Source organism: Cornus florida, unplaced genomic scaffold, assembly GCF_030987335.1.
Source record: "Cornus florida cultivar Cherokee Brave unplaced genomic scaffold, ASM3098733v1 CherokeeBrave_3.0.0_Hap2_Chr04, whole genome shotgun sequence".
In the NCBI taxonomy this organism is placed as follows: Eukaryota; Viridiplantae; Streptophyta; class Magnoliopsida; order Cornales; family Cornaceae; genus Cornus; species Cornus florida.
In genome coordinates this window covers 32,631,025-32,652,425 of record NW_026775574.1, presented here as the reverse complement: position 1 = coordinate 32,652,425, position 21,401 = coordinate 32,631,025, and the positions used below count along the sequence as shown (strand labels likewise).

The following is a 21,401-nucleotide window of genomic DNA, read 5'->3' as shown; positions in this document are numbered from 1 at the left end:
AAAAAATATATATATACTAAACTATTTTCAAGAGTATTAAATTTTATTTCTCTCTAAAAATATTTTTAAATTTAAAAAAATTATTTTTAAGTGACAAACCGAATAAGACGGAGTCTTCCTACGACCAAATTTATCAGTTAGCCTCGGTTTCTGCTGGCTCAGTTACCCTTCTAGCTGCATCAGAAGTCTCCCACAGAGACACAAACATCAAACTGTCTAGACTCCAACCGCTCAGCTTGGAGGAGACGTACCACTTGGCGAATGTCCTCAACTTGTAAATTGACGCTCTTCAACTTTCCTTATATAAAATAAAAAATAAAACTTTCCTTTTTATTATTATTTTAACATATACCATACATCTATTTAGTACAAGAAAATTTCATGTTTTATTTTTCTTACCGGGCAAGAAAATTATTGATTTATTCATTATTATTATTATTTTTCAAGGGGTGATCAAATAATTCGTTAATCCAGTCCGAACTAATTCGATCTGTGTGATTCGGTTCGATTTTTAGATCTCATGATTTAGAAAAATAGCAATTCGCTATTCTCGGTTCGGTTAACGAATTGGACCCTAAAAAAACCCAATCCGATACGTTAACGGATCGGATTGCCTCCACTTAGGTTCGAACTCCTGACCTCCCTTTGAAAAGTAAGAGCCTTGTACCGTTAGACCACACTTTTTAATTATTAATTTGAGATTTTAATAGGCCTTAAAGTATAATTATATTGGGGTGTTTGAAAAGTTCAATCTGTGAAAACCGAACTGATCCGATCGGTTATTTTACGGATCGGCTTGGTTCGAATTGAAAGTCTCCACGGATCGGTTCGGTTTTAAATTTCACCAATTCGTAAGAACCGAATAGAATTAAACTTTACCCCCAAACCGAATCAATCCGATTCATGATCATCCCTAATTTTTTAGGTAAGAAACTCCCACACTTGGGCCACTTGGATCACTGACATTTGGTTGTCCAATCTAATCCAGTCTATCCTTTAAAAAAATAAAAAAATAAAAGTTGACCTACAACAATAATGCTGAGTAATTAACAATCATGTAATAATATAATACAAAGAAATTTGATCATTGAACTAAACTACCAAGCGGAAAACCTTTTTTTTTTTTTTAGTTGTTAGCCCAGAAAAAAACAAAACAAAAACAAAAATCATGTTTAATAATATGTTTTTATTTTTTTTATAGTAGAAAATGTTTTTTACTTTTATGAAAAAAATAAAAAACATAAAAAAAGTGTTTCTCATGTTTTCGACACTATTGAGTAAAAACGTTTTCACTATTATTATTACATATACACTATTCATTTCAAATAAAAGGTATATTATTCATGTTATATACTAATGTTACATATTAAATAATAATAAAAGTTATATTTTTAATATATATAAGTATATTAAATATTAGTGTAAATTATTTTTTATTTAACAAAAATATATATTTAAAATATAATATATTATATAATAGTGTAAATTATTTTTTGGGACAAAAAAATTTATGATATATTATATTTTTGTACAAAAAAAATTATGATAATTGGTGAGTGTATTTTTGTCCTAATATATCTTATTTTGTATATGTATTAGGTATTATTAGGATTTGTGATTTTAAACTGGATATTATATTTTATTATCCATTTTTAATAATTGTGATATAATTTAATTACATACATATTTAAGGCTTTTTGGTACTAATGAAAAATATTAAAAATAAAATAAAATAATTAGAAAATGTTATGTACATCTCTAACAAATATGTATTATTATACAATGTTATTATTTTTTGCTTTCAAAATTGTGACCGCAACAAGTGTTACGCATTTTTGTTTTTTATTTTCACTCAAGAAAACAAAATTATATTTCTGCTTTCTTAAAACTGCAAAAACAGAAAACAAAAACATTACTAAATGCACGCTTAATTCTAAACTCTAAATTAGAAGATCTGTTTAATCGTCATGTTGTATCCATATTCACATCCGTGCTTCCTAACGTATCACTTACACTTGAAACAAGTTTCTCAAATTATCAGTCCTTGATGTTAAGTTGAGATAAAATTTTAAAGTTAAAATTATAGTTAAATCCCAAGTCACATAAAACGGAAAGAGGAGCGATAGCAGATACGAGAGCGTGCAAGCGCCATAATGAAATCATAAGCAGTGAGAATTTAAGTGAAAGAGTGCGTGGAGTACGAGAGCGAGAACGAACTTGGAACAAGAGCGACACCTGTTGAAAAGGATTGTCTGATTTAGGTTAAATCATCAAATGTTTCCGGACAAATTCAAGTGAAAACATGCACAAGATTTAGGACGGGAAAAGAACACACACTCACACACGACCATTTGTAGACCCTGAATAATACTTATAAGAAGGCTCTGCTCTTATTTCAAATGCATGTCATAGAAATATATATGTTCCATAACCTTCAATAAGACGTAAAAACAGAATGGGACCAATCTAGAGATAATTTAAAACATAGCTCAAGAAAACTGGACGATAATAAAATCCTAACATAGTCAAACTGCAAATTTAAACTCAATAGAGAACAAAGCAAAATTGAGGTCCATGTTAACCATTGCAGTAACCACACATATTTAGACATAATAGGCATATGCTTCATATTCCATATCACTTCACTAAGCATATCTTAATGACTGAGGCAGCTCCAATTCGATGAAGCACAACAACTGCGTCACCAGGCAGGCACAGCTGCTTCTGTATTGCCGACTTCAGGGCAGCTTCTAAGATCACCTCAGTGGATTCTGCATCAGTGGCCTTTGCAGATCCTTCTGCAAGAAGTGGTATCAAGCCTCTGTATATCAGGCTATGCCTTGCCGGAGTCTCATCACTGCAGCTCCAATCAAAAGAGTCTGTCGTCAAAACTGGTACTACCACTGACAGAATTGGCACAGCCGGTCTGTACTTGGCAACTAACTTGGCTGTGCTCCCACCACGCGTCAAAACAACAATGAGTTTTGCTCTAGCCTTGTTAGCCGTACGAACAGCTGAGGATGCAAGACTCTCCAATGGGCTCATCGGCAATGGAGTCGACCTTATCATCTCCTTAAAGATGGCCCCGTAGTCGAGCGATGACTCTGCCTCGATACAAATTCGAGCCATGATTTTCACAGCTATCTCCGGATAGGCCCCAGCTGCACTCTCCCCACTAAGCATGACACAATCAGTGCCGTCAAGGACAGCATTAGCCACATCAGTTGCCTCAGCACGGGTTGGCCGGGGAGATTTGATCATGGATTCAAGCATCTGAGTGGCAGTTACCACTGGCTTGCCAACAAGATTACACTTGTATATCATCATTTTCTGTGCCAGGAAAATCTTCTCAACCGGGATTTCCATCCCAAGATCACCACGGGCAACCATGAAAGAGTCTGTCTCCCGCAAGATTTCATCAAAATTGATAACTCCTTCTTGGTTCTCGACCTTCAAAATTCCAGGAACTAGAAATCATTACAAGACCAACAAATATTGAACACTTGTTAAGAAGTTCTGCAACTCATAACAACAACAATAGTAATAATAATACAGTAATATAAATCTCTTTCAATGAGCACAACCAAAAATCCGATGGGACTAACAAGCACATCTATGAAAACAAATTCATGTGCATGCATGCACACAGGACTGTGAGCTGACCAGACTAGGACAAGGGTGCTTTGGTGGGGCGGTTTATTAGAGAGAGGAGGGGGGTTGATGATGTATACCGAATCCTAAAAAACGTTATCAGTTCAAATCCAATAATTTAACAGATTATAATATAGAACAAAGTAGTAATATGAATCCAAATCCCATGAGATCTCAATCCAACAATCCAATCCAATCATATCAATATTGATTAAATTATTATATTTTAAACCATTTCCAGACGCAAATGTCCTTTTCTATGCTGATATCAGGTTCTATGATAATAAGGAATCACTTTAATGACGATAAGAGTACCATGAGGTAGAGGCCAAAGTGGAGCACTAACCTGTCACACAGGGTTGCTTGGACTAACGAGGAAGAGGTGGTGCAGCTAAGCTTTGGTGATCTCTCTTGAGACAGAACACTAGTACTAATTTTGCCCAACCACCATTGTTCAGGCAATTCACCCCTTTTAAACTATTCTATCATTGGACGAGGACCACTGTTCCAAAGAACTATTTGACAATTGCTTGCCTAACTGGTTGGAGATCCCAAAGCTATGATGCGATTAATTAGCCTGATAGAGTAGGGGGTCAAGCATTTAATGCTCATCAACCACAAGTTAAAGACTTTTGGATGAGAAATGAACCAAACCCTACAGACAATAAAATGTACAGAACTTCTAAAGCATACCCCACCCCCCTCTACTCCCCTTCTTAATCCTCTTACGTAAGAAAAAGTGTCCATGCCCACAAGGTTGTGTAAAAGTAACCAACCCATTGAATGCCCCACCTCTATTTCTACTCCCAACACAACAGTAGACTGAAAGGGAAAATAATACAATGCAAGATTTAATTTGCACAAACTGCAGATATCCATAAACAACCAAGCGTTTTTCTATGATAAGATGCACAACTGACCACTCATATGGATTGATATACCTTGGACATCAGTTGTATATGCTTGGCATGGGGCCCAAGGACCTTCCGAACATTAACAAGATCCGAGCCCTTGCGAACAAATGAGAGAGCAATCATATCAATATTGTTAGGAACACCCCATCCCAAGATGTCTTCCTTATCCTTCTCTGTAAGTGTAGGAAGATCCACTACAACACCGGGAAGATTCACATTCTTCCTCTCACCCAGAGTAGCAGTGTTCTCACAACGGCATCTCACTGTTCCAGAAGCTGGATCACATGACAAGACAGTGAGGGTAATGGTGCCATCTGCACACAAGATTGTATTTCCAGGCTTCAAGTCCACGGGCAATTTTTTGTAGCTCATAGAGATCATTTCCTCATCCCCTTTTATGCTGTAATCGGTGGTTATAGTGATTTCTTGACCTTCCTTGAGTTGAATAGGTTTTTCATCCTTTAGAAAACCAGTTCGGATCTCAGGTCCCTGCAACAAAAGAAACCTCATGACACAACAATTCAACTTCAAGCAATAAAACAACTTTAGTCAAAATTCCAACTTAAAAAATGTAAATCCACGGGGGAGATCGTTAATTTTTTGGACTTTTGGAGAGTCTAGGAGCCCTATTTGGCCTAGTGTAGATTTTGCGGGACTGCATTCCTCGTTTGAATGCTTTCTAATACAATCTTACTTATCAAAAAAAAAAAAAAAAACAACACACACACACACATAACAAGAAGTTATCATATATGACATTGCATAACGTGCCCAGATTTTGAGCTGCATAATTTATGCTAACGATGGAGAGAATTGAGTAGCATCCAGACAATGCAGACTACAGAGCCAGAAAACGGACATGAAAGGATAAGCACAAATATTTATCTGGATAGCATTCCTTTTCCTATATCAAATACTATTTGACTCGAGCACACTCAATGAAGTAGATGATGGTACTCAGTACCAAGAGGTAATAACTTTTTTTCTGGCACACTAAAAACCAAGAAATGTTTATCAAGGAATGGTAGAATAAGAAAGAAATTATGGAAACCGCAGACTACCACATTTCTGTTACAGATTTCAGTTTTTGAACTTCACAAACCATGAAAAGTTTATAGGATATTCTAAAGAAAGGGAAAAAATTATTCTATGCAATTTTTTTTCCCAAGAACATTACAATCTACTGAGAAGTATAGCACTTCATCTTCTCAAGGCAGTGAAGCCTTAGATATTAATTGATGACATTTTTATAAACAAGATCTCTTAACTAGAGGTTGTCACATACTCCCTCTGTCCCAAAAAAAATGTCTCTTTTGGGGAACTGTGACAACCTCTAGTTAAGATATCTTGTTTATAAAAATGTCATTAATAAATATGTTGGGCAATCACAGTTCCTCAAAAGAGACATTTTTTTTTGAGACACAGAGAGTAATAAACAAGATAATACTTTCTGCATAAACCTCTGTCCCAAAAAAAATGTCGCTTTTGGGGAACTACGACAACCTCTAGTTAAGAGATCTTGTTTATAAAAATGTCATCAATAAATATCTAAGGCAGTCACAATTCCCCATAAGAGACGTTTTTTTTGAGACACAGGAAGTAATAAACAAGATAATACTTTTTGCATAAAGAATGAACAACTAAAAAAGGATTACAGGTTCATCTTTTCAAGGCAGTGATTCGTTGCGCTTCACAAATTACAAGCTCTGTATACTCAGCGTGGCAGACAAGGACAATCATTTCTATATAAAGGCTATGAAAGTACTTCTACTCTACACTGCTCTGACTCATCACACACTGTATCTTTAAATTAAAAAATATAAACAAGCATTGTTACAAGACAAAGACATATATATATATATACATGCAAATACTTAAACAAGTCATCTCAAAAGGAAATTGGCAAAGCTAGCAACAGAACTGAGATATCACTTGATCTCCTTCCATTATATGGAAGATACAAAAATAAACCAAAGGCCTGTCAGATAACCTCCTACTAGAAAGACATTAAAAAAAATAAAAATCTAGAAAAAGGCTGTGAAATCTAGGGCCAACTTTTATGGAGAAAAACCTTTCTGTAGGTTTCTGATCTTAATACAAAGCATCAGTGGCTAAGAATCACGGAAACTTCTATGAGGTGTCATGTCCGTGCCAGACACCAGCACTCCATGGATACTCCTAGACACGTGTATGGAACTTTATGGCCGCGAACATTATTTTAAAATTAAATTTTATTATTTCGGACACTTGGTTGACACATTCCGAACACTCGACCAACACATCCTACACTCTGTCTTGTATAAAACAGACACATGACAATCATGGAAACAACATTATGAACATTAGTCACAGTGTTCAACCTATAAGGAACAAAAACATAACTATAATAACAAGATAAGATCGTAATATCATATATAATATAACATATACTTTTTTATATTCAAATAATGTCATCTTCTAACTTATGTAACATGGTATAGAATTTTTAAATTAATTAAAGTACCATGATTGTCTAGTTCAATAGATACATAAATGAAAATTTATATTTATATTAGCCATGTTCACTCCGTATCCGCGTCCTACTTTTTTAGAATTTGACGCACCGACATATCCATGTTGTATCGTGTCCATGTCCGTATCCGTGCTTCTTAGATAAGTGGTTTATAACAATCAGCCATGCCCCATATTAATGATTGTTTGGCAACTATGAAGGCGATTAGGGTTTGCATGCAGTTCCTAGTTCATCATGAAGAAGTTTGCAGTGCAACATGGAGGAGAGTGACTCCAAACAGCCGGGGGTGGGCTCTTCTCCTTGGATCAGTACTCCTCCACGAACATCTTGGAGAAACTTGTTCAACAAGTCCACCGAGACATTATTCATTACCTTACGGTACCACTACGGTTTGAAAGATTCGAAGGTGTGTGTCTCAGAAGAGGATGCTGCTGACGAACAATTGAAACACTCTATAGTAGGATACGTCATGGCAAGCGACCTTACTTTCCTTTCTTCAAGAGTTTCATTGAACGTCAATGGTGGAGCAGTTCTCTCTTACCTTTATTATTATTTTTTTAATAAGTGTTCTCTTACCTATATTTGAAGGATGGACTCTTTGAAGTGTGGTTTGAGTCCATGGAGGATATGGAGAAGACTCTTCAATGCGTGCATACGTTCAAGGGACGACCTATTACACTTAAGAGATGGAACAAGAATGTTAATTTGGAGAAGGATGTGCTTGGTTCTATCCCCGTATGGTTGAAGACTCATGATGTGCTAATTCATTGGGAACCATGTTGTGCTTTCTAAAATTGCTCGAGGTTTTCGAAGCATATTTTCCTTGATGAATCTTCTTCTAACGGTTAAAGGGCCAATACGTTCGAGTAATGGTCGAGATTGATGTGCAGGAGGAGTTACTAGACGATATGACTATTGATATTCATGATGGGATTGTAATATTTTGAATATGAGTGGAAGCCACAATTGTGTCAATATTGCAGAAGAATTGATCATTTGGCCGACAATTGCCCACTGAAGCAAGGGGGGCTCTGTTTTTTCTTCTTTTTTTCTTCAATACTCTCTCTTCTCATCTACTTCTCTCTCTTCATTTACTTCTTCTGTTTCTTCCTCTCTTTTTTTTTTTTTTTTTTTTTTTTGCTCTATATTTTCTTTTCTATTCTTGTTAATAGTTTTATTATTTTTTTTAAACAGAGAAATTTCTTTTAGGGCTCTGTTTTGCCATTTAAAAAAAAAAAAATTTCCGCTTTGCCTTTCAAGAAAACAAATTTGTGCTTTGTTTTATGGTTGTTGGATGCTTGTTTAGTTGGTAGATTTACTTTTTTATATTTGATATTAATTTTTAAAATATTGAAATGACTTGTGAGATATGAATGTTTTTATGGTAGTTTAAAATTTCAATTGTGCGACTCACTTCACTAAGGCACACGCCTCGCCGTGCACCTCGCACCTAAGCTCCAAAAGACCTCTAGCACCATGGTGCGCCTTGGGCCTTTAATAACACCGGGTACACGTACACATCATCAAAATAAGGGTAGTACAGAGGTAATTGTTAGCAGATATGATAATCACGATTTATGGAATGACTTACCATATTAGCAGAGATTTGATTATGCTATAGAATACGCTATATAATATGTTGTGATTTGATTTATATCCGATTTAATTTCCTTTCTTGTAATATGACCATATGCTCTTTTTATCTATAAATACTAGAGTTGTGAATGAGTGATATATCTCATTCAAGTCTTTACACAATTCTCTTATTTTTCTTCTTTTTATATTTCTTCTGGTAATAGAGCCAAGGCGGTCCAACTGCAATAAGGGCATTGCAAGTTCGGCACCACCCATTCGAGAATAGTCTAAGAAGAGGTGTCGAGTAGGCAGAGTGGTCTCCTCAATAAAAGCATTGCGAGTTCAGCACCAACCATTCGAAAATGGTCCGAGGGGACATGGTTACTTTTTTATGGTCTGAGGAGATATTGTTGATTCTTTTATCTACATTGTTTAAACATATGTATGAAGGGGAATGGTCTGAGGAGACATTGTTGATTATTCCATCTACATGTTTTAAACATGTGTAAGAAGGGAAATGATCTGAGGAGACATTGTTGGTTGTGTACGGTCTGAGGAGACATGATTGGTTGTTTATAGTTTGCGGAGACATTTTTTTATTTGTTGATCGACACTTCATTTGAGAGAGAATCATCGCTAGTCAGATTTGCACTCCATTTGTCACAAGCTCTTAGCAGCTTGCAGGCATTCTTACAAAGGGCGTCGGCAAGATTGTGTTTGAGAATGCATTATCCAAGTTGAGCATTTCAGATATCCATGCACCAACTTGAGGGGGAGCGTTAGTAAATATGATAGTCACGATTTATGGAATGACTTGCCACATTATGAAAGATTTGATAGGCACGAATCATGGCATATAATATGACATATAATATGATGTGTTTGATTTGGATTTGATTTAATTTCCTTTCTTGTAATATGACCATATGCTCTCTTTTTTTCTTTCTTAGTTGGTACTTACACACACTTGCCTCCACTGAGGCTCGAACACCTAACCTCCCTCTGGGAAGTTGGGGCTTCATACCGTTAGGCCAATGGCATGTTGGTACCCATATGCTCCTTTTATCTATAAATACTAAAGTTGTGAATGAGTGATATCTCATTAAATCCAGTGATGAAACAGAAGGATCCAATTCCTCCTGAATCTAAACAAAAGAAGTCAAAGAAAGTTACTGATCCTACTTCTCCTAAGATGACTAGAGCAAGGGATATTGGTGGGGCTCTTCCACCTAACCCTATGCCTTAATATTGGGGTGCTAGAATAGTAGAGGCTTAAATAAGCCTCATAAACAAAAGTGAAGTATTGGCTTTCTTCCTTGTCCAACCTTATTTGTCTTGTGGAAACCAGAGTAAAAGAACACAATTTTTATTCCATTTCTAGTAGGATTTTTCGAAACTGGTGCTGGTTAAATATCTATTCTGATGAATGATTAGGAAGATTTTGGGTTGTTTGGAACCCTGTTGTTTTTGACATGGTGCATATTGACTCTCATTCTCAGTGTATGATGTTGGAAGTTACTCATATCCAGCCTCAGAAAACCTTCAGGCTTTCCCGTCTATGCTGCTAATATTGTTTTGGAGAGGAGTATGTGGAATGTTATTAATTTGTTTTCTCAGAAAACTACAATCCCTTGAATCCTTTTGGGTGATTGGAACTCTGTGAGATTTCAATCTAAAAAATTAGGGGGTATGGTCATTCATTCCTAGGGGGCAGTTAGACGAAGTTAATAATGCTATTTCTGAATCTGGCCTTGAGAAGATCCACACTGTTAATGGTTGCTGAACTTGGTGTAATCAACAAGCAGCTAGGAAGCATGGACACACCAAAATGGGCGAAGAATCCATGTCCGACGCGTGTTGGACACACCAAAAAAACGTGTCTTGAATTTTTTAATTTTTTTTAATTTTAGGACACGGCACGGACACTCCACAGACACGCGTCCGACACGCGTGTCTTATTTTCGGGGATCTAAAAGATAATTTTTGAAAGAAAATTAGGTTAAAGTATAAATATGTGAAGTTAATTAACAACTTTTACTCACTTACGTCGTCAGTACATAATAATTTTAAACTTGTAATTAAATGATACTAGTTATTATTCTAATGTCTTGTTTTTTATTTGGTTTTATAACTCTGCAACATTGTTCTTTTATAGTTTATTAGTTATGAGTTATGATTTGTGTATTTTTTCATTGTGAGGTTGAGAAAAATAGTAACACTCAACAATTTTTCAAGTACTACATCATATATATATATATATATACACACACTATTCGCCGTGTCCCCGCCGTGTCTGTGTCCTAATTTTTTTTGGATTTGCCGCATCCGTGTCGTTTCGTATCCGTGTCCGTGCTTCTTAGACAAGCAGTTGGGAGAAGAATTTTGGCAAAGTTAAATAAATTATTTTTTAATTCTTTTTGGCATCAATAGTTTCCTAATACTGAGGCTTTCTTGGCAGCTCCTCCTCTCTTTGATCATAATGCTTTGGTGGTGCATGGCCCTTGAAACATAATACTGAGGCTTTCTTGGCAGCTCCTCCTCTCTTTGATCATAATGCTTTGGTGGTGCATGGCCCTTGAAACATAGCTAAGGATCCAAAACCTTGTAGGTTTCTTAAGGTATGGTCTTCTCAAGAGGGCATCAAAGATGTGGTTTATAGTGCTTGGTCTTCAATCTTTGACTCGTATCCTATTCATTCATTAACCATGAAGTTCCAGAAAGCTAAAGAGGATTCAAATGCAGATGCTAACTGACCCTCTAAATTCAGTGTTGATTGAAGCTAAAGGTGCTGCTAGAAGTGAACTGGAGCATGCTTTGTCTAATGAGGAAGTGCTAATTAGTCAAACAGCTAGATTTAAGTAATTGAAAAATAATGACAGGTGCACCTCATTCTTCTACAATAGAGTAGCAAAACACAGATCATTCAATGCAATCATAGCAGTGAAGAATGATATGGGGCAGTGGTCTGCAGACCAAGAAATCATCAAGAAGTGGCTTGTTGACTATTACAAACAGTTGTTTTCTTCTGATTCTATTGACAAGAAAACAATTGATCACCTTCGTCTAAGGGGTTAGGTAATAAGCAGATGAGGCTTTTAACTTGGAAGTCCCATGTATGCTGAGGAAACAAAGCAGGTAGTGTTCCAACTTGGGTCTAATAAAGCTCGAAGAGCAGATGGTTTTCCTCACAGATTCTTTCAACAGTTCTCGTCAATTGTTGGTGAGGATGCTGTTTCTGCTGTGAGACATTTCTTTCAACATTCAAGAATCTCCAAAGGTATTGACAGAACCTTTGTTACTCTCATTCCTAAGAAAAATGAGGGTCTTAAGAGTCTCTGATTTCAGACCTATTGCTTTGTGCACCACTATTTATAAAACTATTACAAGGATAATGGCAAACAGGTTGGTCGTGCTTCTTCCTAAAATTATAGGTCACGAGCACTCTGCTTTTATTAAAGGTAGGAAGATCCATGTTTGATGTTCCAAGGACTGATCAGAGCCTTCAATTCTTCTGCGCAGCCTTTCATGGCTCTAAAACTTGATTTAAAGAAGGCCTATGACTCTTTGTCATGGGAATTCTTGATAAAGCACTTGGAGAACTATGGTTTTGGTACTAAATGGATTGGTTGGGTTAAGGAATGCCTACAGTCTGGCTGGTACTCCATTTTGTTTAATGGTTCCCCATTTGGTTTGTTTTCAGCCTAGAATGGGCCTCAAACAAGGCTGTCCATTATCCCCTCTATTATTTATTCTTCTTACTGAATACTTCTCTACAATGGTGTAACAGAATGGTTCAAAGGGGGTCTATACATGTGTGTCTCAGAAGTTAAATTTCTCATATGCTGATGACCTTGTCATGGTGACCACAGTTGACATCCCTTCTGCTACTTGCATTCTTAATACTCTGAATCAATTTCACCTTGTTTCTGGGTTGGCTGTTAATACAGAAAAGAGTATCATCTATTTCTCAAGGGCTGTGAGAAGGAGAAGATCATTGAATGGGATCCTGATTTTCAAGATTGGCACATTCTCTGCCACTTATCTGGGATTACCAATTCACTATCAGAATTTGAAATCCAATGATTTTGCAGGTCTGTTTAACAAGTTCAATGGAAAGATCTCTAGTTGGAACAACTTATCTCTTGCACTTGCAGGCAGGATTGAATTATGTAGAACAGTTCTTAACTCTTTCTTGTATTATGAATTCAATTTGAACCCTCGAACGATCCGAAAGTATATGAACCAGCTTGGATACTTTAAACCTATAAAGCTTGAGTGTAATTTCACATGAATAATCAATGGTCTGCAATCCTCCTTTGAGATCAAATTTTACAGCCAGCCAGCTGTACAAGTTAAGAAACCAATTCACACATAGTAAACAGTTCAAGAAGGCCTCGTCAGCACCTTGTACCCAAAATCTATTGCAAAATATGTCTCCTGTGGGTGTTGCTCAGCTTGAGAGCAAGAATATTGTGAACATACCCACATATTAGAACTATATTATTTTCATATATGATCATAAAGCTCCTGCAAACTTAGCAGTAGGGTGAATTATCCTAGGACTTTATAGCATTGTAGATCCTTCCTTATGTATCTTGAAAAGTTTTCACCAAATGGACATTTAGGACCAGTCTTCTGTTCTCCCCTCTGGAGGAATCACTAGGTAGGTTACCTCATAGCATCCCAACATGCTATAATACACTTCTCCAACCCATATCCATATCCTGAAGATACTACTAATGCATCAAGATAACAAGAAGAACCAGGTCATTTAGCTAAGAAATAACTCTAGAGGTAACCAACTATCCATCACCGCCTGATTTGATTTCCAATACGTAATTTAATGCATCTAAAATCCTTGTGATAGGAACCAAATGGAAAGAATGAAGACAACAGAAACAAATCCATTCCCCACCAGCATCAACATGGATTTTTTTTTTTTTTTTTACAGCCTTTTATAATCATATTAAAGAATCGAGGATTTCCACTTTTTTTATAAAATAAAAAGGCGTTCAAAGGAGGAACGCGTCCCTTATACAAAAGGGGAACCGGGGACTAAGGCGCCAAAGAATCCAAAAAAATAATTAAATCATCAGAAGAGGAACAAGAGTTCCTCTTCACGTAACTGAAAAGAGAACGAATAATATGATGTTTTAGCATCGCCGTAGACGTCTCCTTTCCTTCGAACATTCTACTATTCCTCTCCTTATTTTTTATTTTTTATTTTTATTTATTTATTTTCACACGAAAATCTCAATTCTCAATATATGTTGCACGTGAGTCACTAACTTGGTCAGAAGCAGAATCCAACACTCATTAGATTAACATTGTATGTCTACTAGGGCACTACCACTATAAGAGCAAGACGAACTACTTGATTGTATCTGGGTTCACAGAAATAAAAGAAGAAAGTTAATTTCTTTTACTACAAATCACAATGAAATGAGAACCAACGAAGAAATTACTTTTTGTTACCACAAATCACTATGAAATGAGAACCAATTGTAACAAGTAGTCATAAATGAGCCAAAAAAAAAAAAAAAAGCAGGATGGATAACACTGAATAATCTTCTTAAAAGTGGTATATCAAAAAAAAATCCATTAGGCAATGAATAATACATTTATCACCCATGTGTTTTTTAATTTTTTCCTACAGTCCAACCAATTGTAAAGGGCATGAAACAAGCTCCTTGATTTCAGGATATCAAAACTCAAAGCCACCTTAAAAGAATATTAACCGATTATTCCCATTAAATATACCAATATAAAAGCAAGATCCACAAAAAAATTCACTGCTAGAATAAAAATCCCAAGTGCCTGCTAACAAGCTTCAGTAAAGGTAGTATCGCTGCCCTTTGAGTGGGATGGGGCAGGGTCATGTAACAGTAGAGGGAATAATAGGTGTGAAACAAGATAAGGTAGCATCCAGCAGGGCCGGCCCAAGGCGACCAAGGCAGTAGCCTTGGGCCTCAAATTTTAGAGGGCCTCAAATTTTTAGGCCCATAGGGGATGAAAAAAAATAAAATAAATTTAAGTTAGGGCAAGTTTTTTTTTTTTTTGATAAATTAAATTAGGGCAAGTTTCAAACAACACAATCTGCTTCGACACTCCTCAGGGCGCAGCCTCCGCTATCGCCTCAGGTGACAAGGTACTCTCTCCTTTTGCATGAATCGATCTTTTATATATGTTTCTTTCTTTCGTTCATCTCATCATTTGATTTGTTCTAACTTTGGTTCGTTTGATTCGGGCCTTCACCTTTGTTCCAATAGTGAAAAGTAGCTTCCAAACTAGGGTTTTTTGCGAGTGTGTCGCTGTGTGTGATGGCTATCAAAAGTTGAATGAATATATTATGGTTCTCTCAGTATTTTAATAAATGTGTGCCTTTCTACATGTGTCTTTCATGGCGATCGAGTCCATAATCTATGGCAGGCACTTTTTTTTTCCCTCTCCCTAATTCCACTCCAATCTCACAACAGCAGCAACCATACCCCTTTTCCTCATAAGTTTTTGCATTTTCACATTCAATCCTACGAAAATTAAGGATCCCTTCCAGTGGGTTGAGCCGTAGAGGTAATAACTAACTTTTTCGATCTCTAAATTATGCTCATACTTAAAAGTGCCAAATTAAGGGGTTTTTTACATTTTATTTTTATATGAAGATACATACCACATTACTGATGTTATTTGAAGTTGGCTCAGCTAGAATTTCGGTTAATAGTACTGTCAAAGCACTTGCCATCAGAATGTACAAATACATGGAAATCAAGAGCAGGCTTTAACAAAACAAATGTTAATGGTTTTTTCTATTAATTTGCACAGGTCTTCTATAGCAATGATCAATCAATCACTGCGGGTAATTGGCTCCCAAAAAAAACACATACAAAGTGTAGTGTAGTTAATATAAAGAGTGAAAGACAAAACTATATATGATAGTGGATGCCACATATAACCTAAAAGTCCCACTACTTCTTCAGCACTACAAGTTCAGCCTCCTATATATATATATATAGTCACCTCATCTCCACATATTTTTGTCATCTGTAATCATCAAATTTTAGCAGCTATATAAACAATGAATGTAAAAAAGAAACTGCTGTTTTCTGTTCCTCATTTCCACTTTTGGACTGTATTTTGGATACTCTGTTTTGTCTTCTCTCCTCTCCTCCAGATTCCAGTGAAAACTCCAGCTAGGAGATCATTCGACCAAACTGCTTGATTTTGGATATATATATATATATATATATATATATATATATATATATATATATATATTATTATATTTATTGTATGATCGGCAATGCTTAGTTATTATTGTTTCTGTTTGATTCTCTATTCGTTTTATGTTAATTGTGATCTTCTTTCACATGCTAGCAGGACACTCTTCTTAAGATCTCGTGAGGTTATTTGCCTTGAACTTGAATCAAATAATTGCATATTGAGGTAATATATATTTTCTTTAAACAAAGCAAATTGTTATTATTATTTTTTTGAAGTCTAGTTTTATGTTGATTATGGTTCCTGTTATTTAGATTTCAAGAGATTTCATTATGTCTACAAGAAAATTTGAATCTAGGCATGAAAAAAAAAAAAAAAACCGAAGAGAGAAGAAGAAGAATTGATTCAACCTCAAAAAAGAGATATTCTTAAGTTTTTTAGGAGCAATACACAAATAGAGAGTTTAGTTGAAGATTTGGTGAATGAAGAACATATGAATGCGAAAGCAAATAAAGAAAATCTCAATAAACATGAAGATTTAATGAATGAAGATCATAGGAAGTTAGTCAATGAACATAAAGATTTAACGAATGAAGATTATAGTTATTAGTTAGTTGTCTTATGCACAATGCACATGCGCACAATTATATTAGCTATAGAATTTGAAAACATCGTATGAAAATTCCGCGCTCTTATAAATTTTTTTGCGCGTGTGAAGCTTAAGGGCCTCACATTTGAAAGTTCGCCTAGGGCCTCTTAAAATATTTGGAATCTCAGGGCCGGCCCTAGCATCCAGAATAACATTGCAATTCCAAAAACAAATAAATAAATAAATAAATTCATGAAAAGTGTGCCGAAAGGAAAATATATTGAAAGCCCTTTATACTAAGAAGCACGGACATAGATACGGGACACGGATACGACACGATACCGACACGGCGACACAGCAAATCCAAAAAAATTATGACACGGACACGGCGAATAGTATATATATATATATATATATATATATATATATATATATATGATGTAGTACTTTAAAAATTACTGAGTGTTACTATTTTTCATCAACCTCACAATGAAAAAAAACACAAATCATAACTCATAACTAATAAACTATATAAGAACAATGTTGCAGAGTTATAAAACCAAATAAAAAACAAGACATTAGAATAATAACTAGTATCATTTAATCATCATTGTAACTTTACTCCAAATACAAAAGCATAGACAAAAAGGACTATTAACATTCATGACTATTTAACATTCAGGACTTTACTGTTAGCACTTAACATTCACAAAAACCTAAAGGCTAGTCTCCAAAAAAGATACAAAAACCAAGTCAGTGTACTATAATCTATTCCCATCCATCATTTGACCTAGGACTTTTATCATTTACAATACCAAAAAGGTAGTACAAAACAAAAAAAACAAAGAACATATCAGCATTCAAAAAAAAAAAAAAATTTCCAGAAGTGTCTGTGCCGTGTCTATGTCCGTGTACGCGGAGTGTTGGTGCCGTGTCCGCGGAGTGTCCGTGCCTTGTTCGAAAATAAAAAATAAAAAATAAAAAAAATTCCAAACACGTTTTTTGGCGTGTCCGACACGTGTCGGGACATGTCGGACACGATTCTTCGCCCATTTTGGAGTATTCGTGCTTCCTAACCTTTATACCATTAAAAGTGAGTTAAAATCACGCCCCACATGGCCACATCATAACATGAGATCTAAATGTCTACTTAGATGTTGTACTCATGTACCCCCAGCCTTGCCCTCTTGTTGTTAGGAGGACATTTAATCTACATTACCGATAGCAAGACAATAAAAGGCCACTAGCAGCTTGCAATCTCTTGCTACTAAAGACGCCCAACACAAAAGATAAGTTTGAATCTATTGGAAACAGTGCTTGCTGGATGACCGGTTTGATTCAGGCTTTATTCGTTTTATGGTTTACCATGCCATGATGCGTGACACTCTCCATTTTCCTTATTCATCAAGTAATAGTCCAACGGAGTCAACTGGAATAAGAACATCATCATTACAGAAAGAAGCTGCTATGAATTGGGAAAGCCAACAGAAAGAACTGGTTGTTTAACAAAGCAAAGGTTTCAATCTGAATCTTGCCTTTTTCCAAGGATTGCTAGATGGGGTAAGATTATGTGCTCTTGCCATTTTCTTGGGTTTGGATTTAGTCATTCCAAAACTAATCAGCATTTTGTTAGCGACATAATTTTCTGACATTTTAAAGCTAACTAACATCAATTTTTCCTCATTATTTTTCAATTTCCGTCCATCTTCAGAGCTATTAATTGTTTCATCTAGTCTTGGTAATAATGTGATATAAAATTTGGCAGTAAAATGTTGCCCCCCATCACCCAGTTGGCAGCTCTCAGAAGTGTCACTGTCAACAACAATAGGCCACACTGAACCCTCCATATAGGTTGACAAAGAATTTCTTTTTTAATGTGTTAAAAAATAAATTTATCCTTATTCACATGGATACTGAATGGAAGTTGAAAGAAGCTAAGTAAAAAAAAAAAAAAAGTAAAGGGGACAAGAAAAGGGCAAAGGATTCATTTATTCTGTTGGTTTAAACCTATATTGCAGACAACTAACTGAAAGAACCAATTGAAATAAAAAAAAAGGTTGAACAGAAAACCGACCTTAGTATCAAGCATGACAGCACATAAGATCTGGGTGTTCTGCATGGCAGTCCTGAGATTGTTCAAGGTCCCTTGATGGTACTCATGGGTCCCATGTGAGAAGTTGAATCTAGCAACATTCATCCCTGCCCGTAGGAGCTTCTCGAGCATTGGCACGGACCTAGAAGCTGGGCCCAAGGTGCACACAATCTTCGTCTTAGGGATGCGGCCGTCATTCGGAAGTTCCTTCAAGATTCCCTCAATGTCTATGTTTGCCATCTTAGTCACTGAATACTCTCTCGCTATATATAAATGTTTTTAGATGAAATCTGAGAAAACCCAAAAAAAAAAAAAAGAAGCAGATTGTACTTTGTGAATCAACCCAATAGATGGGTAAGTATAAAATTAAGAGATAACAAAACAATGCAAAATTTGAACAAACAATTGTTGAATCAAGACAAATGGTACTCTTGTCACTCAAGAGAGCCAAATGGGTTGCTAAATTATTAAACCAACAAGACGACTAGTAAAGTTTTTTTTTTTTTTTTTTTTTCACACAGTTTTGCTAGGTTTTCATTTTCATGAGAAAAAAAAAAAAATTATATAAAATGAAATAATATAAGGGCGAACTAAAAAAAACCAATGAATCGAAGAAATGTCTAGTTTAATTCTTCAGTTCAGTTCCATCCGTCCCAGCAAACAATCAACAAATTTTGGGAAAATTAATTTATAAATATACAAAAGAACACCAGATAAGGAAAAAATAGACAGCTTTAGCTACAAGATTCGCTGGTCTAAATCAGAACAAAAGTATCAGTTGATAAAATGATGGTCTATTATAATGAATGAGATGGTGAAACCAAAACACTTTCTTTTCTTTCTTTTTTTTCCAAATTCTTCAATCAGAAATGAAACATCAATCAATTATCGGACCGAAAGAAACACACACAGACACACAATCAACATAACAAAATAAAACAGAAGAGGCATACAAACCAGTTACAGAAGTTGCTTCAGTGCAGCTGCAGCTTGGCTTTCACACCTCTTTCCTACACCGACAACCCCTCTCTCTCTATCTCTATCTCTATCTCTATAAATACGGGTATAGTAGTATATACTAGTCACCACGTCTCCGAATTTGTGAGAGGGACAGTTCGGGAAATGACAATGATGTTAAAGAGTGAGCAACTTTCGACTGAGTGGACGGTGGTGAGGGCAGTGTGTGTGAACTAGTTGTGAGGGTTTTAACCACGAAAGGTCTGGGAGACTGGGTGGGATGCTGCTAACCAGCGGGTATTACTGTGGGCTTCGAAGTATCTTTAGTTTTGTACCAAAATGTTGACATTTGACCTTTATTTTTCAGCACGTGGACTGAAGTAAAGTGGTAAAATGACCTCCTTCTTCTTCTGTGTGCGCACGCCTTTTATGTAGGGCCCTAACTCTTTTGTTTTTTCCTTTTCTTTTCTGTTTTCTACTTTATCAAGATTTCGCATAAATTCTTTCTACATTTCATAATTTTACTTCTTTTTTTTTTCCTTTTTTTCATTTTATCACTTCCAAAATTTTGATTTATGCGACAGATTTTACCCTATCTTACCGTTTTATCCTTCTAATATGATCGTGACGACGTATTGCCATAAAATTGCCAAAAAGAGACTCTTTTTTTTTTTAATTTTTTTATTGTTGCTTATTTCAAGCTCAAAACCATTATCAAATTTTAGGGTATGTTTGGTAAGTTATTTGTTTTAATTTGAAACAAAATAAGTATTTTATTATAAAGTATTTTGAATAGTAATTGAAAGCATGTTTAGTAACATCTATTTGTTGCAAGATTTTTTAAAACAAAAACATGAAACATATTTGATAAAAAAAAAAAATGTTGTAAGTTTGAAAAATATAATGATTAGTTTTAAAATGTGATTTAAGAGTTTTTTTTTAAAAAAACTACTATTCATCGTTATAATACCAAAACCCTATAGTACGAAAACATATAAAAAATTAAATTAGTGTTTCAATTTTTGGCCACTATTCACAAAGCATTTTAACACTATGCAAAACAAAACAGTTTTTACCAAATACGTTTTTTTCACTGTTCACTATTACAATACTTGACGAAAACAAAAACACCAAAAACAAAACGCATACCAAACAAACTTGTAATTTGTGCTTTAAAGACAAGTTGTGTGTGTCTATAGCTTGATCAAAGTGAACACAAACTTAGGAGCGAGTAATATTTAAGTGTGTGAGGACACTTGTTTTTATTGGTTTAAATTTTTTTTTTTATTATTAAAGGTTGTTTTTTAAGGGTCCGTTTGGTAACCACATATGCTTTGTTTGCTTTAACATGAAATGAAGTAAAGTTTCCGTTTGGAGTGTCTTCAATACTATTCGGAGGTATTTATGTTTGAAGTGTGTTGGATACTATTCTGAAGTGTGGAAACGTATATTTGTTGTAAAATTTTTAGAAACAAAAATATGAAAACATGTTTGATAAAAAAATATTACAAGTTTGAAAAATTAAGTAACTAGTTAAAAGTTATTTTAGAGCTTATTTATTTATTTATTTATTTTTTGTGAAAAAGTCATGTTTGGAAGAAACCCAGTTTGGTGCTTTTCATTTTGGTCTCTTTTTAAAAGCGCTTCAATACTATTCAAATTGCAGCAAACATTATTAAACACGTTACATACTTTTGCTTCATTACAATACGTTGTTCAAAAAAAAAAAAAACAGCTGCCCAAAAAGCCCTAAATATGTTAAACAAGTTTTGTAACTTTAGAGTTTGGACGTTATGCAAATGCATTAGTCCATGACATTCTTTTTTTAACAATTGAGAAGACAAAAGTAAGATGCACCAGTCTATAACCATTTTGGCGTGAGTGAATTTCTCAAAT

General features: G+C 35.2%; 1 protein-coding gene across 2 annotated transcripts; it reads right to left on the bottom strand.

Annotated features, from left to right (window-relative positions):
* Nucleotides 1-2,365: 2,365 nt before the first annotated feature.
* Nucleotides 2,366-19,794, bottom strand: LOC132303118 (pyruvate kinase, cytosolic isozyme). Of its 2 annotated transcripts, none has more exons than XM_059800212.1 (4): nt 19,506-19,794; nt 18,531-18,811; nt 4,593-5,054; nt 2,366-3,450 (listed from the first exon to the last, which is right to left on the bottom strand). In XM_059800212.1, exons 2-4 carry the CDS (start codon nt 18,786-18,788, stop codon nt 2,638-2,640), a joined length of 1,533 nt encoding a protein of 510 aa, XP_059656195.1. In that variant the 5' UTR covers nt 18,789-18,811; nt 19,506-19,794; the 3' UTR covers nt 2,366-2,637. The 2 variants fall into 2 exon arrangements, with proteins under 2 accessions (XP_059656195.1, XP_059656194.1); XM_059800211.1 differs by having other exon boundaries at nt 18,531-18,838; nt 19,506-19,793.
* Nucleotides 19,795-21,401: the final 1,607 nt, after the last annotated feature.